At 52.5% G+C, this 15688-nt stretch overlaps 1 protein-coding gene and 1 long non-coding RNA gene across 2 annotated transcripts; both read right to left on the minus strand.

The window, feature by feature from the left end:
• Positions 1–4186: 4186 nt before the first annotated feature.
• On the minus strand, positions 4187–8549 carry LOC134525530 (uncharacterized). The gene is made up of 3 exons (XR_010073808.1): positions 8198–8549; positions 7517–7655; positions 4187–5790 (listed from the first exon to the last, which is right to left on the minus strand). It is a non-coding gene; the product is annotated as an uncharacterized LOC134525530 (long non-coding RNA).
• Positions 8550–8586: 37 nt separating this feature from the next.
• Positions 8587–14898, minus strand: LOC134525734 (uncharacterized). Its single transcript, XM_063356865.1, has 5 exons — positions 14859–14898; positions 14422–14711; positions 12228–12340; positions 11992–12123; positions 8587–10910 (listed from the first exon to the last, which is right to left on the minus strand). Exons 1-5 carry the CDS (start codon positions 14896–14898, stop codon positions 10571–10573), a joined length of 915 nt encoding a protein of 304 aa, XP_063212935.1. The 3' UTR covers positions 8587–10570.
• Between the last annotated feature and the right edge of the window lie 790 nt (positions 14899–15688).

Consider the following 15688-nt stretch of genomic DNA (forward strand, 5'->3'; position numbering starts at 1 on the left):
GCAGCAGCGCTCTCCATCTTCTAGCCTCAAAACCAGAAAATGTGGAGGAGGATGAGTGGTAGATACAGCGTCTGGGAATCAAAGAGAAGCTAATGGAGAGGCAGCACTGCGTGAGGGAGTCCGTGCGTCAGTCTGCATATACAAAAGAGCAAGCGAGAGCGCCAGCAGTCCATTTGAAAAACCCCAAATCAAGGGAGAGATCAACTACTACACAGCTACATCTGCCATTTTAATTCCAGACTTCAGAGCTGGCTGCGAGCTTTGGGTTTTTCACTACAACCAAAGCTGAAGTAACCACTATTTTTCTCTCTTCGCAGCGTCTGAAGAGCCTGAGCTATTTTGGGATTTGTCTGTACTACACTGAAAATGACACCTGTTACGCACAGACACAAATGAGAAGAATTGCAAGCTCCCGGTTTCTCAGATATGATTCTACCACCAAAAAAAAAAAAAAAAGAAAAAAGTTCCTATGAGGTAGGGCCTGGGGGAGCAGCACAGCGGGGTGGAGGGGATGAGCCTTGCGAATTGAACACCAGTAGAAAAAAAGTAAAAGGTCTGTTGTAGCTGATGCAAGGGGAAATCAAACCTCCGTGTGACCAAAAGAAGTAGTGCTTGATCAACTGAATGCCACAAGACTTGGTTTCTTATGCAATCAAACCCATGGGACTTCGAGCCTTACGCGTAGGCTTTGTGGCCAGAGCTGCAAGCATTAACTGCTTCAGTTAACCAGGGTAAAATTGTAAGAGCGCTACGGCTACTTAAATGAGTCACCCAGCAGCGATGCTCGCCCAAGTAGGCCAGTGGCGGGTGCGATGTTAAGCCGCCTGGGCTGGTTTCGGTTACCCTGAGTTATCACCAGCACGCGGGGTCAGGGCGGATTTTCCGCATTCCCCGTTTTCCCGTCAGCGTGCGGCTGATTTACAACACCCCGGACGAGGCAGAGGCATCTCGCTGGACCCGCGGGACCCCGCAGAGCCCGGAACACAATTGCGTACAGCGCTGTAGCAAGATAAAAGACTCGGAGGCTCCAAAATGGGAGAGTTGACTGGTGCTTTTAGCTCACAGTGATTTTGCCAGCCTTGTGGTATATTAAGAAAGTAAAATGGAGCTTTGATTTATTTCAAATTATATCTTTTTGCTTGCTTTCAGAGGAAAGGCGGCATTTATTTTATGGTTTACTTTCATTTGAAAATGACCAGCCGTGGAACATTTCTACCTTCCCCTGACTGTAAGTATTTACTTTGTGGTGGCACTTGGGCTCCCAGGAAGGCTGAAAGCCGCACTGCACTGGGAAACACTCAGGTGTGCAGGTGAGGGAACACGGCACACTGGAAAGCTCCGGTACTCGGAACTGAATAATGAGGCCCGTCCTATTACACAGTTGAGTCAGTTAAATGTTGGGCAGACTTTGGCATTTTCTGTGAGCTGAAGTAAGGAAACAGAGGCCGTGATTCCATGAGAGAAATCTAGACTGCTTTTCTGTTTCAGTTGGAGCCCGTGTACATGTTTTATTACTGGCTCTTTTTTTTCCTTTTTTTTTTACCTCCAAACTGTGTCTGAAAGCAGGAGGCAGAACTTTAGTTTTATAAGAACTGGCTACAAGGAGCAAAGTCCCTCAGTAGAAAGCTTGGTAAATGGAAATAATCCACGGCCGCGGTGGGAGGGAGGGAGCTCAGTCTCACCGTGCAAATGGCAGCAAAGTGTCCCTTCCCGAGGGAGGGGGGACCTAATGGCTGACCACCACTGTGCCATGGGTGCTTATGTGTTGATTAAAAAGAAAAATAGTTTTGATAGTGCTAGGCAATGTAAGAAGATATCGGGACTTGGATGTGGAACGGTTCAGGCTGGTTGTTAGGGGGGAAAAAACAGAAATTTCTTCAGGAGGGTGTGCGGGATTGAGCCCCCAGCCGCCGCTGCCAACTCTGCCGTCAGTTGGCAGTTTCCCTCGGCATCATGGAAGGATGAGGGAGCAATTCCTCAGTGAGCAGAGGAAGTGTGGGCTTGCCACTGCTTCCATGCCAAACTATGGAAAGGTGCATCCTCGGCTCTCTGGCACCTCCGTCTCCTGCTCTCGTGCTACAATGACCTTAACAGCAATAACATACGAGGTCTGATGCTACACAGATCTAACCCTCCTGCACGTCATTATTGGGATTGTGGGGGAGAAAATAACCTCAGCCATCCACTGAGGAAGGCCCTTGGTCTTTTTAGTGAGGAACGAAACCCCGGTGGTGCTGCCCGCGCTTCCAGCTCCCTGCTGGGGAAGCCTTGGCTCGCCTTTCGGTGCAAATGCCACGGGCCACACCTTCCTCCCGCTGCAGGAAACAGCGATTGTTAAAATCGGGGCATGTTCCTGTTTAACTAAAAGGCTGAGATCAAAATAATCCGAAGGCCTGGACTATGCCAAACAAATTCCTGCCCGAGACGTAGCAGCTGTAAATCTATAACCCCTCGGCCTCAATAGCCACGTAAGTGACGTCTCGGCGCGTCACCCTGGGGAGGCACGGAAGGAGCAAGGAGTCAGGCAGAGGTGGGCAGGGGAGTGTCAAACAGTAATCACGCTTAGCGCAGCCTGCTTCAGCTTACCAGCCAAAGCCCTGGAAGTTGCTTTAAAAAGCCAAATAGTATACGTTTTTCAAATGCTGATGGGGGATGACTCTTCAAAACACTCACAACCTCAGCAAATTGAGGTTTTCCAACAAAAATCTTATTTCGGCACAGAATTCCTAGCCAGCTCTGCTCAAGGGATTCCAGCAGGGACAGTAACACGGTAGCCCATCTGCCAGGGCTGTTTCCCCTCACCAGTCAGAGGGCGGTTAATTCTTAAAATTTTCTTTTAATCTGAATGCTGTAATACAAAATCATCCTTTAAAAAAAAAACTTACTTAACTCTATGTTACGGTAAAATAATTGTCTACATTGACCGCAAATAAAGAAGTAAAGTTAGTTGTTACTTACGGAAACTGGCAAGTTTTTAATGTTTGCTTATTTAAAATTAATATAATTCTGCATATGGGAAGGCTGAATTAAAGAGACATTAAATAATTTGACCCACATTGCATGCAGAATCAGGGTCAAAGCTGACAGGGAAATTCGGGAGTTCCTTGCTCCCAGATTTTACTCAAGTTGTGCCTCTTGCTTAATTATAGTCCTTATTGCACAGAAAGCCCCCAGGCAATTAGTGGGACTGAACTGTGGTCTGAACCAGAAGCTGCCAGAACAGTGTGGCTTTTAGAGGAAACTGATAGGAAATTATTTAAAGGAGATACTTTCTTTCATTTTTCAAAGAAAAGCAGAAATAAGACTTCGAAGCCTTCCTTATATTTTCACACGTACATGGACAACAACAGACAAGTCACGGTCTCAGAGTGCCATCCTGCCTGTCACCGGGACACGCCGATTTCCAGGAAACTGGAGACTTGCAGCTCCAAAATGGGAATATTTGCTACAACGGCTCCCAAAGACCATGAAGGGATATTCTACACGGTGTACTGCGCATCAGGTTTTGTTCCGCTGTGACAACAATGGAAAAGTTACAGAGTCACAACAAACAGTTAGGTTTAGGGTTTTTTCCGAAAGGTTTATTGTTTTCCAGCCAAGTTTCATTAGTGAACACCAGAGGAATGGCCAGCACTCCCAGTTCTTTGCCAGCCCAGCGCGTCCACACGCTGTTATTCTCACTGGGGTCCCAACCAACAGGAGGAAGGACAGGCAGGCATATAAATAACAATAAAAACCCTTCTGAAACAGTTTTAAGGTTGACTCTGTGCACAGTGGGTGTGCACAACTGACTGCACAAAGATCGGGCTGGGTTTTATTCAGTCTTCTTTGGGGGGTGGCTCAAGGGAACTGGCTGGAGTAACTGGTGTTGAGAGGGAAGGACTGGGAGGGCCGAGGTGGGGGTTCCTTCCTGAGACCTCTTGGGGATGTGTCGGTGCTGGGCAGTCACATCTGCATAAAACACTTACATTCTTCCTGCAAACCCAGCCCGCGCAATAAAGCAGGCACGGAAATGGAAACCTGCGGGTGAAAACCTGCCCCCCCTGCTTTGAAAACCTGGAATTTACCCTGTGAAGTCTAAGAAAAATCTCAGCTGGAAGCGCCGAGATCCTTTCCAAAGAGCTGGCACCGCATTAGCATCTGAGCTGCTTCAAAGCGGAGCTGCTGCCCTGAGCTGCGGCCGGATCCAAGGTATTTTGCGTCCTCAGCTTCTGCTGGCTCTGTGGGCTCTGCTGGCCGTCCCACGGCATCCCCGGGCAGCACAGGGACGGGACCCCCCCACTGTGGGAGAGGGACCGGGGACAGCTGAGCTCCCCCAGCTGCAGGTTTCCTCCCTTCTGAACCTATGGAGCCAACAGCGCTGAGACAAAAGTCATTATTTCAGCTATTAGCTGCTAAGAATAGAGGCGGCAGGGATGCGGTGCGTGGCGGGGGTGCTGTGCGTTCTGGGATGCGGTGCGTTCTGGGATGTGGTGCGTGGTGGGGATACGGTGTGTGGCAGGGATGCGGTGCGTTCTGGGATGCCGTGTGTTCTGGGATGCGGTGCGTGGCGGGGGTGCTGCGCCTTCTGGGATGCTCTGTGTTCTGGGATGCAGTGCGTTCTGGGATGCTGTGTGTTCTGGGATGCGGTGCATGGCGGGGGTGCTGTGCCTTCTGGGATGCTCTGTGTTCTGGGATGCAGTGCGTTCTGGGATGCTGTGTGTTCTGGGATGTGGTGCGTGGTGGGGATACGGTGTGTGGCAGGGATGCGGTGCGTTCTGGGATGCGGTGCGTTCTGGGATGCTGTGTGTTCTGGGATGCGGTGCGTTCTGGGATGCTGTGTGTTCTGGGATGCGGTGCGTGGCGGGGGTGCTGTGCGTTCTGGGATGCTCTGTGTTCTGGGATGCGGTGCATGGTGGGGGTGCTGTGTGTTCTGGGGTGCCCCGCCAGCGCAGCCGGAGGGAAGCGGGGATGGCAGCGGGAGCACAGAAATAGCCCTTCTCCACCCTCAGCATTTCGAAGCTTCATGAGTCACCGAAATACACGGGGAGGGGGTACAATGGGGACAGGCGGAGCGTAGAGAAAAACAGAGCCTGCCCCTAGGTGTGAGGCAGAAGGGGCCCCTGGGCCCACTGCGGGATTTTCTGGGAGAGAAGGGGATGATGCTGAGGAGCCCATTTGTCCCTGAGGAGAGCATCGTCCCAGGCACCAGGGACCACCCTCCTGCTTCCCGCCCCTCGGAGAGTGTGGCTGTCGCGAGCAGAACATCAAATAGGCCTGAAAAACTTCAAATAGACCTGAAAAACATCAAAGAGCCCTGATGCCCCTACGCTGCCTGAAGGTCCCGAGCCCCTGCCCGGGGAGGGACACGGTGCTGGGGGGGCACCGGGACCATCCTTCCCCCAGCTCCAGCCACGCTCACGGGGACACCAGTGTTGGGAAAAGCCAAACATTCCCGGGGGAAAGCGGGGGGGGGCAGTGGGAGGGAGGGATGTACTGATCTCCATCCAACTGCGTTTCACGGTGTTTTCCTAACTGCTAGTCTTACTTGAAGTTCCCTTTATAAACACATTACAAAAGGTTAAAGATAGGCACGGCAGCTATTTAAACGCGGGCTCAGCAGGTGCCGAGGCGCTCAGCCGGCTGGGCAGAGGGGGCTTTAACACCTTGTCCTGAGGCTATTTAGCAAAAATCATATTGGTCTCACGACACGGTTTTACTCACTATAGCTGGGAAGAGGCACTTTTCCTTCCGGGCTGTTTGTGCAGCTCCGGGTACGGCACATTCCTCATCCCTGACCGGGTTTCCAAACTGCCAAGTAAAATGAATAATAATGATAGTAAAAGTTGTACAACTTTTTTTATACAGCAACCTTTGGATTACTTTAATGCTGGATCTTCCAGCTATTTTACATGGGGGGAAAAAATGAAAACTCTGCCACAACCCAACCAAAACAAAAACAAAAAAAGCAACAAATTCAAGGTTTAAAGCAAAATTTTTCTACCATTCCTGGGTGCAACCGCAGAAAGAGTCAAGCTAGATAGAATTAAACATCTCAGCTGGAGCACGGACAGGGCACCAGACAGCTTGCTAAAAATAGATTAATCCTAATTACAGCCACACTTCTGCTTTTTCAAGGTTTCCCGTTTCACGTGGGGACGCAGCGGCTGGGAACGGAGTGGGGGAGCGGTGCTGTCGCGGCGGCGGAGGGGCCGGGGGTGGCCTGTCCCCCGTTAGTGTGTCACCCCGGGGACACGCCGTCCTCCGGCGGCAGCGACGGGACGATGATGGAGCGACGGGAGCGATGGCAGCGTCCTGCCTCGCCGGCCTCCGCCTGCCCGGCTCCGGGCATCGGCACAGGCTCAACGCAGCGCCCGGCCCTGGGAATCCGCTCTCCCCCGTTAACAAAACCAGACCAAACCGCTGGAAAACGGGGCTTCAGGTAACGCCTGCTTCGCTGGGGAAAGATTTAAAACATCTCCACCCTCCTGCCCTCCCCGAGCCGCCGTCCTGCGCCAGAGCTGCCGGTTAAACCCTGGAGCGGTGCCTCCCCTAGGAGCTGCCATAAATCCCTGTTGGTTTTACTTCCTCCCGGACAACATCCACACAGGGAGCTGACTTAGTATCTCATAAGCAGAATTACACAATGTTTAGTATGAAATAAACATATTTAAGCCTCCACTTTCCAAACTACGGTAGTTTATTTCTCCCATAAAGCCTATGAAACTATGGGAAACAACTGTTTTCCTGCCCTAAAGGATGTATATTAATTACCAGTTTAAATATTTAGCCAGAAAATGTGTCACTTCAGCTATAACAACTTCGTTCTATCAGAAATGAGGGGTTAATTATATGGTTTTTCTTCTCGTTTCTGCAGCAGTAATCGGTAGGTGAAGCACCAGGGCCCCCCCCAGCTCGAGATGGAGCTCGGTCCACACACGTCGCTGCTGCGGTGAGAAACAGCCAGCGACCGAAAGAGCTTCTGGCCGGTAAAACAAAGGAAAAATTAATCGAGGACTCTTTCAGTATCTTCGATTTACCCGGCAGAGGAGCAGCTCTCCCGCAAGTACAGGGGGAACAGCAGGAATTTGGTTTCACGTCTCTGACTGAGCCTGTTTGTGTGTTTTAGAAAAAAATAAAACCAGTCACAATGAATGTCGGGACACAGCCATCGGGCAGCGTCACACCCGGGGCTGCAGCGCGAGGTGGGGGCAGGGGGGGGGTCGGCTGTCGTGTCCCCCCCCCCGGGACATGGACACTGAGGGCCCGGTGGGCGCCTCGGGGAGGGGAGCAGTGGTAGGAGGAGGGTGTCTGTCTGGAAAACACCTTGGTGGTTTTGAGCAGGGCTGTCGCTTCAGTAAACAGTATTTTCACTTGCAGCTCAGCAGAAGAGATTTCCTTTTATGTGCTTTGAGATTCCCAGGCGAAAGGCAGGATTTGGGGCTTTTTGTATTTTTAATTACATGAGAAAGACGCGCTGCAGAGCAGCGGGTACCGGGGGGCTGACGGGCGCTCACCTGAGCGGCCAGAGATTCACCTGCACGTCCCTGCTGGGACCCCGCATTATCCAGTCCCGCAGCTCCCGGGTCCCGGCGGACGCCGCAGCAGAGGTTCTGCCTGTCCCACCATCCCAGCTCTCAGTCCCGCCGTCACCTCCCAGCTCCCGCCGTCACACCCTGGGGACAGGAAAAAAAATCCCCCATTAAAAGTTTCACCAACCTGAATATGACAAAGCAATATTTTCCAACTGGGAAATGAATAAACGGGGGGGGGTGGGAATTGATTAGCTGTTCCTAAGCAGCTTTCTTAGCACGGCTGTGCCTCCAGCAGCCCGCGGGGGGAGCAGACCCCCGCTTTGCCCACAGTTTTGCGGGGGGGCACCTACAGCAAGGGGCTGCAGCGGGGCTTGGAGACACCTCTGGATACCGGGCACATCTCAAAATGCCCGTCTCTGGCCGTGCCTGCTTTTATAACCCTGGGGAGAGGGTGGGAAATGTGCGGTGATTCATCCGGCTGGCTCGGTCCCCGCTGCCGCCCCAGCAGCACCCACGGGCGCCCGGGGGCTGCCAGACACAGGGCGAGCTCCGCGCCCGCCGCAGCATCCAGCGTGGGCTGCCGGGACGCTCCCCGGGTATTTAAAACTCGATGCTACGAATTATTTGTGCTTATCGGAAAAATTCCTGAAATGCTTTTTATTACCGACCATTATCATACTCACCGTGGCTTCAGCAGCTCAGCGGGATAAACCCAGCCCGTCACCACCCGAGGCGTTTTGCTGCTGGTGCTGGGTTCAGTGCCAGGATCGGTGCTGGGATCGGTGATGCATTTGATGCCGGGTTCGGTGCTGGGTTTGGTGATGCGTTTGGTGCGGGTTTCGGTGACGGGTTTGGTGCTGGGTTCAGTGCAGGGTTCGGTGCTGGGGTTTGGTGATGGGTTTGGTGCTGGGGTTTGGTGATGGGTTTGGTGCCAGGTTCGGTGATGAGTTTTGGTGATGGGTTTGGTGCCGGGTTTGGTGCCGGGTTCAGTGCCGGTTTTGGTGCCGGGTTCGGTGCCGCGTTTGGTGCCGCGTTCGGTGCTGGGTTTGGTGCCAGGTCTGGCGCCGTGTTCGGTGCCGGGTTCGGTGCCGGGTTCGGTGCTGGGTTCGGTGCTGGGTTCGGTGCTGGGTTCAGTGCTGGGTTTGGTGCTGGGTTCAGTGCCGGGTTCGGTGCCGGCAGAGGTTTAGCTCTGCCCCCAGTCTCAGCCGCGAAACGGGGGTTGTCAGTTATTTAGGCTGGGGATAAACTGTCTTTGCTCGTACAGCACTGAGCCACACCAGCCTCCGGGCCTCAGCTGAGCCTTCTAGATGGTTCTAAAAATAAGTCATTATAAACTATTATCTTTTTAAAATACTTGGGAAAAAGAGGGAGCAAAGAGAGACTCATTTCCCGGCTGTTTTCTCCTCAAACTGCCAAGATTATTTCTTTTAAACTGTGTCTTTTTGGCCAGCTCTGTTCTGCAGCCTTTCATAAAACAAGGGTACACAACAGATTAAAACTTAGGACAGGTGTTTTGCATTTACATAGCAAGAATCATTTGAAAACCACAACTAAGTTCTAAAATCCAAGCGAATAACAAAAATGAATCTCAAAAAATATTTTTGTGCACGAGTTGATTACTTTTCCCAGCGTGGAATTATTTTGCAAATAAATCTCAATTAGAGGTTGAGCTTTTCTATTTTTTTTTTTCCTAAGAAAAAATAGATATTGTCATTTTTCAAGATATTGTGGGTTTTTTTCTTACCTAGCCAATTCTGATTAGTCACATCAGTCGCACTGTAGATTTTTTTTTTCCCTCTTTCCAGAATGGGAGACCTTTGTTTTGAGTGATTCCTTTGTAGAATTCGTAAAGTAGAAACCAAAACATTAAACATTACAAAACAAAACAGATGAAAATACTTTCAGCTTTGCTCATGTTCCTGCCAGCTATTCTCCTTTTTTCTTTAAAAAAACAACACACAAACCAGCTCCTCCTCAGGCCGTGACTGTGTGGCGTTACGCCTTGCGGGGGCAGGAGCCTGAGGATCAGCTGCGGGAAGGGCCAGCACCTCAGAAATGGCAAGGATGGTGTTAAACCTCTAAACCAGCTTCTGATACTGTTCCTCCCAAAAAAGCCAAGGCAATAAGAATATATTGTGAGGAAGGTACAAACTTTTAGGACTTCTTTAACTATATATTTTGAACAGCACACTGAAGATCAGCTACATTATTAAGAGATGACTAGTGTAAACACTATTTAACTGCCCATTGACTGCACTGGGCACAAGCCCCTGCTCTTTCCAGCCGTTCCCACACTGTCGCTTGTCATTCCTTAGGGCTGGACCATCAAAATGAGGGATGCGGCATTTCCAAAGACAAGAGTGCTGTTTCCAGCAAGCCCTTTACCTCCTCTTCACTGATACCTGGGAACTTTTTTTCTTTTTTTTTTTTCACTCCAGGCTTCATTTGGGAGGTTTTTCCCCAAGCCCTGAAGATGATGACGTCCTGGGGACACTCAGGACTGCCGGGACGGTGGCATGGCTGCATCGCTGGCTGCTCCATCAGCGGCTGCGTCGCTGGCTCCTGCCCTCCGGTCCAGCCGAAGGCACCCGCTTTGCCTCCGAGATGCAACCGCAGCCTAGAGGTGAGGCACGTGCCTGGCCGAGAATTCCCCTTAAATATTCGGAGCGTGAAAACTCAAAAAAAATCAGCGCTTCCCTAAGGCCTTACAATTTGGGGTGCACCAATAAGTAATAAACAGCCGGTGACGAGGCTGAGCCGGGCTCCTCTGCTGAGGTTTGGCCGGAGGCTGATTCCCCCCAACCCCAGTTCCATCCCTGAGGCTGTTGCACAAGTTGATTTCGTTTCGGGAAGTTTCGGGAAGTTTAACCTACCCGCTCGGGGCTGGGTGGGGACGCGGGGCTTCGTGGTGGCCGTCCCCCCCGGCTCTCACCGTCCCAGGTGTGCGCAAAATGACGTGGGATGTTGTGCTTCATGCGACACTGGCCTGAGTTAACCCGTAGCCCTATTTTCCATCTGTAACCATGGCAACCCGAGGCATCTTGCAGAGGTGCCTGTCACCCCGTGGTAGTAACACCCAGCTTGTCACAGCCCAACCTACAGTCCCGCCGCCGGCATTGTCCATGTTCACAGCCCAGTTGCCTGAAACTGCCAAAAAACCCGCCCAAAAGCGAGGTGGTGTTCGCAGGATCAGCGTTTCTAACGCCGCTGTGGCGGAGGCCGAGTGGGAGGTGGGGAGGAGGCAGAGGAAGAGCGGGGATGCCGGAGCGGTCCAGGCACGGCTCCTTGGCAACGGGAGGAAGGTGTCTCAGGGCGGATGGGACACAAACGCCGGGTCCAGCCCCAGCTCCAGCAGCATCACCACTGACAGGGCTCGTCTCATTCTGCCGTGGAGCACTTGAAAAGAGAGAATAAAATAACAGCTGGAAACAGCCTCCCACTGAGCGCGTTACACAGCAGCAGGAGGTCCTGTGCTGCCCATTTTTATAAAATATTTTTCATACAATGGCATTTAGTTTAATTGTGGTCAAGAGGAAGAAAGTTGCCTATAGTGACCCTCTGCCTGTGGGGGATTTTCTCATCTGGAGAGGGAAGAGGCTGGTACCATGAAAGGAGTGTTTGCAGCTGCTCTGGGAAACGGGTACGTAGTGAGCTGGCGACGTTTGGAGGTGATACAGAATCAGCGAGGCGCATCCATGGCAGAAGAGTGAGGAGTGGAGGAAGGATCTCGTGATGTGCAATGGCGGGGGAAAAAATTAACTCTGATTAAATTCAGAGTTTGTAGGTTCAAAGTGATGGGTCTAAAAAAAAAAAAAAAAAAAAACCCAAAAAAAAATCCCAAACAAAACGGTAACTGAACATACTCCAGTGATGGCTGTGGTGTTGGTGAGGAGTTCCCGGGAGCTGGGTGCAGGCCATGGGAAGGACGCAGGGCCCTGCCGAGCCCGCACGCTCCGTCCCTGGGTGCTCCCTGCAGGCAGGTCCCTGGCAGGAGGCGGCGGCGCAGTCCCGGCAGGGCAGGGCGATTCTTCCGTTGCATCGGTCCGTTGAAGTGACAGACCGTACCGGGCAGGCAGCGGGACGGCCCACAGTCGCTGTGAAACTGTAGGGTGCCAGGGGAGAGGTTTTATACTGTATCTAACCACGGCTCCTACTCATTTCGCAGCCCAGTGTAGCCAGCACTGAAAACTGCACCATTAAAACGTTTTTAGAGGCTGCAAAGCCTACACCATCCCTTCTCTCAGTGCTTTACGAAAATGGGCAGCTGACTGGTGTGCTGTGGAAGGGCCACCACATGGAAGTGGACCCAGGTAAGCAAGTATAGGGCTCTGACGGAAATGCCGTATCATACTTTAAAGGCAGGTATTTTTTTCCCAGAATACTACTGTAATTCCTACAGCACGAAGAACAAAAGCTGCCTTCTGTAAATCCGTTTCACAGAGAGGACAAGATGGGGAAGCCTGTCGCGCTTAGGTACCTGGCATCGGAAGGGAGCTGCTCTGGGTGGCCCAGGGCTGGTGTATCTGGGAGCTTCGGTGCTGGAGGTTTAGTGACCGGAGAGAGCGGCAGTGATGGAAACCACTGAACCCAACACGCAGATGCCCTACAGCTTTGGACCATCGCAAAGAAAGAGAGACAGAAGTCATGTTATCAAGACCGCACCAGTTTGAGAAGGACTTGCTGCCTTCTAATGGGGGAAAAAAGCCACCCGACCTTCCACGTCCACGGTAACACCTTCCTCCAAAGCACTTTTCATGCAGTTTGCTTCCTGTTGCTCTAACTTCTTTAATGGCTTCAGAAGAGAGCAGTCGAGGCTGGTAACACACCTACAGCAGGACAACAGATGAGAAACCATGTCTCTCTTTGGAACTAGCTGATCTTTAAGGTCCCTTCCAACCCGAACCATTCTGTGATTCTATGTCTGTCTCTGACAGCAAGTGACGAGCTGAGCTTCTGTCCCCTCCAAGGAGATCCCTGTGTTAGTGTCACTAAACTGAGTATGTGCGGAATGATCACTGACCACAGGAAAAAGCCAAAGGGAAATTCTCTGCAGAAGAGAGCAGGAGAGGATCAACACTGCTCCGGCCTCTCCCTTTGCTGCTCTGGGCATCCATCCGTCCGTCCATCCATCCATCCATCCATCCATCCATCCACCCACTCTTTCATGCCTTTTGGCTTCCCCGTTCATCTCCAAGCTGGCCAGTGTGGGGCTCAGAAGGGCCAGCCAGGGTGATGCCAGCTCTTAAAACCCTGCTGCGGTCGGCCGGAGCGATGCTACCAAAGGGAATTATCCCAAGTACAAACACTCGGCAAATGGACCATGAACGCAGCCGCAGGAGACTTCGGTAGCAACCCATAATGTAGGGAAGAAGTATTTTGTGTCAAAGGGGCAGCGTACGAAAACATGCCTGAGCGAAAGAAACTTTAGCCTCTTAGATATTAAGGTTCCAAAATTAAACCCTTGTTTATGTAACGCGTGGGTCACTGCTGCAGAACACAGGCGTCCCCGCTGCTTTAGGCTGGCTAATTACAAATCCCACCTCAGCAAACTACGACTAAGAACATTTACACAGGGAATATAGGAAATAACTCTACGGAGCTTCCCTACTGCAGAACGTCTTTAAAAAGCCTTCTAGAAAGCCTTTTACCGCATTACTAAACACACCTTTATTTATTATTTTTTACGAAAAGCGCACAAAAGAACTCAATCCAAGCTAAATATTTAACCAAATAGCAATTAACTAACAATGATGAATGGTAAACAGTCCTAGTCCCACACTAAACCGGGACTTTAAAGCCCGTTTATCTAAGCTAAAGCTGCTCAAGGGGAAAGGCAAGTTTATTGAGTAAACTTTGTCTCAGCCACCTCACTATTAAAACAGTCCACAAACAGAAACTGCATCATATATTCCATGAGAGGAGAAATAAAAAAAAGAAGGAGCAAGAACATAACAAGCTATCGCATGGAAGTTACAATGCTATATGGAGCAATCATCCCGAAATATAAAAAGAGAGAAAACATGAAGCTGTGAAGCGGCCACTTTCAACCCCCGCGGCCTTGTGTTAAAATAGAAATAAGCCAGGGAGCCCTTAAATTCCCCCCGTTCTTCCCATTTGGCCTAGGACAGTCATTCCCACTTAGCCGCCAGGAAGGAGTGAGCCTGGGCACGGTTGCCCAAGATTTTATCCGTGTGAACCCTTTTTGTTGAAGTGTAACAGAATTAGCTGCTGCTTCTCATTATTTTTATTATTGTTGTTATAGTATTATATTATTTTTATTGGTGATTTTTTTTTTTTTAAAACATCCTCCTCATTCTGGGGAAGCAGGCCAGTCCAGGGAGAAGGGGGCTGCTGCTATTATTATTATTATTATTATTATTATTATTATTATTATTATTATTATTATTACTACTACTACTGTTATTATAAAGCATCTTCACTCTGGGGAAGCAGGCCAGTCTGGGGAGAGGGGGCCTGTTGCTGCTATTATTATTAATTATTATTATTATTATTATTATTGTTATTGTTATTATTATTGTTATTATTTTTGTTAATTTAAAGCACCGTCATCACTCTGGGGAAGCAGACCAGCCCCGGGGGGACCATGCAAAGCTCTCAGCCCCCCCCTCAGCGTGTGCCCCCCCAGCCCCGGGTGCCCGCTGGACCCCGGCTCGCTTCTCCCCACGGCTGCGTGCCCGGACCCGGGGGCGAGGAGCGCCCGGGGGGTGGCCACCCGCGTCGCCCCCCGCGGGGAGGGCCGGGGGGGGGCAGCGGCAGGGATGTGACCGGGATGTGCGCGGGATGCGGCTGGGATGTGGCCGGGATGCTCCTGCGATGCCCACGGGATGAGCCCGTCCCCGCGGCCCCGGGGCTCCGCTCCCGCCGCCCCCCCCGCCGCGGTACCTGCCTGGCGCGCAGCATCCCCGGGGGGGCGGCCATGGCCCGGGGCGGAGCGGGGGCGGGGATGCGGCGGGGCCCCCCCCGGCCGAGCCAAGGTCACCCCGCGCCGACTACAACTCCCAGGAGGCGGCGTGTGTCCCCGAGGGGGGGGACCTGGGTAAGGGGGGAGTCCGGGCTCCCCCCCCGGTGCTTTCCCCGACCCATGGCGGCATTTTCCTCTTCTGTCCCGGCCGCAGAGGACGGCAAAGAAATCTTTTAAAATCCTGCACGGGAGAGAGAAACCTATTTCGGGATTTTCTACAGTTTAAAAAAAAAAACACACAAAAAAAAAAACCAAACCAAAAAACAAAATGAAAAAGGCAGCAGGAGGAGAAATTAATCTCTAAAGGTTGGTTTTAAAATGCTGCGTGTTCCTTCCAGGTCTGCAGCCGCTCCGTGTGTCACTGCGCATCTCCGTGGCCACCTTCCAGTACCCCCCGGTCATCAGGGGGTGTTACTCTCGCTCCCTCTGAGGGAGCCGGGGGATAAGCGTTCCCCGTGTAACGGGAGGGGGACTCGGCACAGCGCAGATGAAGAGCTTTGCTGACAGCCGCGTAAGGCGCTGGCGCTGCCCGAGCGGTCTCTCAGTCGTGCCGTCCTCGGAGCTGCGGGATTTCCCTCTGCGGTTCCGAACGCGGCGCATCCTCCCTGCTCTGGGGCTTCGGCTCTGCCGAGCGCGCAGCTGGCATCACCCCGCACCCACGGCGGGAGGGGTGACCCCCGTCTGTGCGCTCGGCCTGGGGGGGTCCGCAGGGCACAGAGCATCTCTCTGCTTCTACAGCTTGCGGGGGGGGAGGGGGGGGCAAAAGCATCCGGACCCGGGTGGGCAGGAGCCCAGGATGTGCAGGTATGAGTTGGGGGGGGGGGGGGGATACGGAGGGTCTCGGGATGCCCAGCTGCAGGGGGGGGTGCTGCATGGCCCCCCGCTCCGCCATGCCCCGCTGCAGCCAAGCGCTGCTTCGCCCTTGCCACCGGCGCAGAGGCTCCTTCCGCAGCCCAGTGGAAATTCCCCAGCGGTGCCAGCACCGGGGAGCGGGGGGGCGAGCGGGGGGGGGCCTCCAGGGACCAGCAAAAACCTCCCTGGACCCAGCCAGGAGCTGGGAGGCTGCCATCTCGGTGCGGCATTCCCACCGCAGCCAGCTCGGGGGAAGGCTCCTCCGGAGCAGGGAGGCTGCTGGGAGCCCCGCTTGCCCCCTCGCCGCCTGCGGTAGCCCCAGCTTGGCTTTTCCAGGCTC

The sequence above is a fragment of the Chroicocephalus ridibundus genome, chromosome 20, assembly GCF_963924245.1.
Source record: "Chroicocephalus ridibundus chromosome 20, bChrRid1.1, whole genome shotgun sequence".
In the NCBI taxonomy this organism is placed as follows: domain Eukaryota; kingdom Metazoa; phylum Chordata; class Aves; order Charadriiformes; family Laridae; genus Chroicocephalus; species Chroicocephalus ridibundus.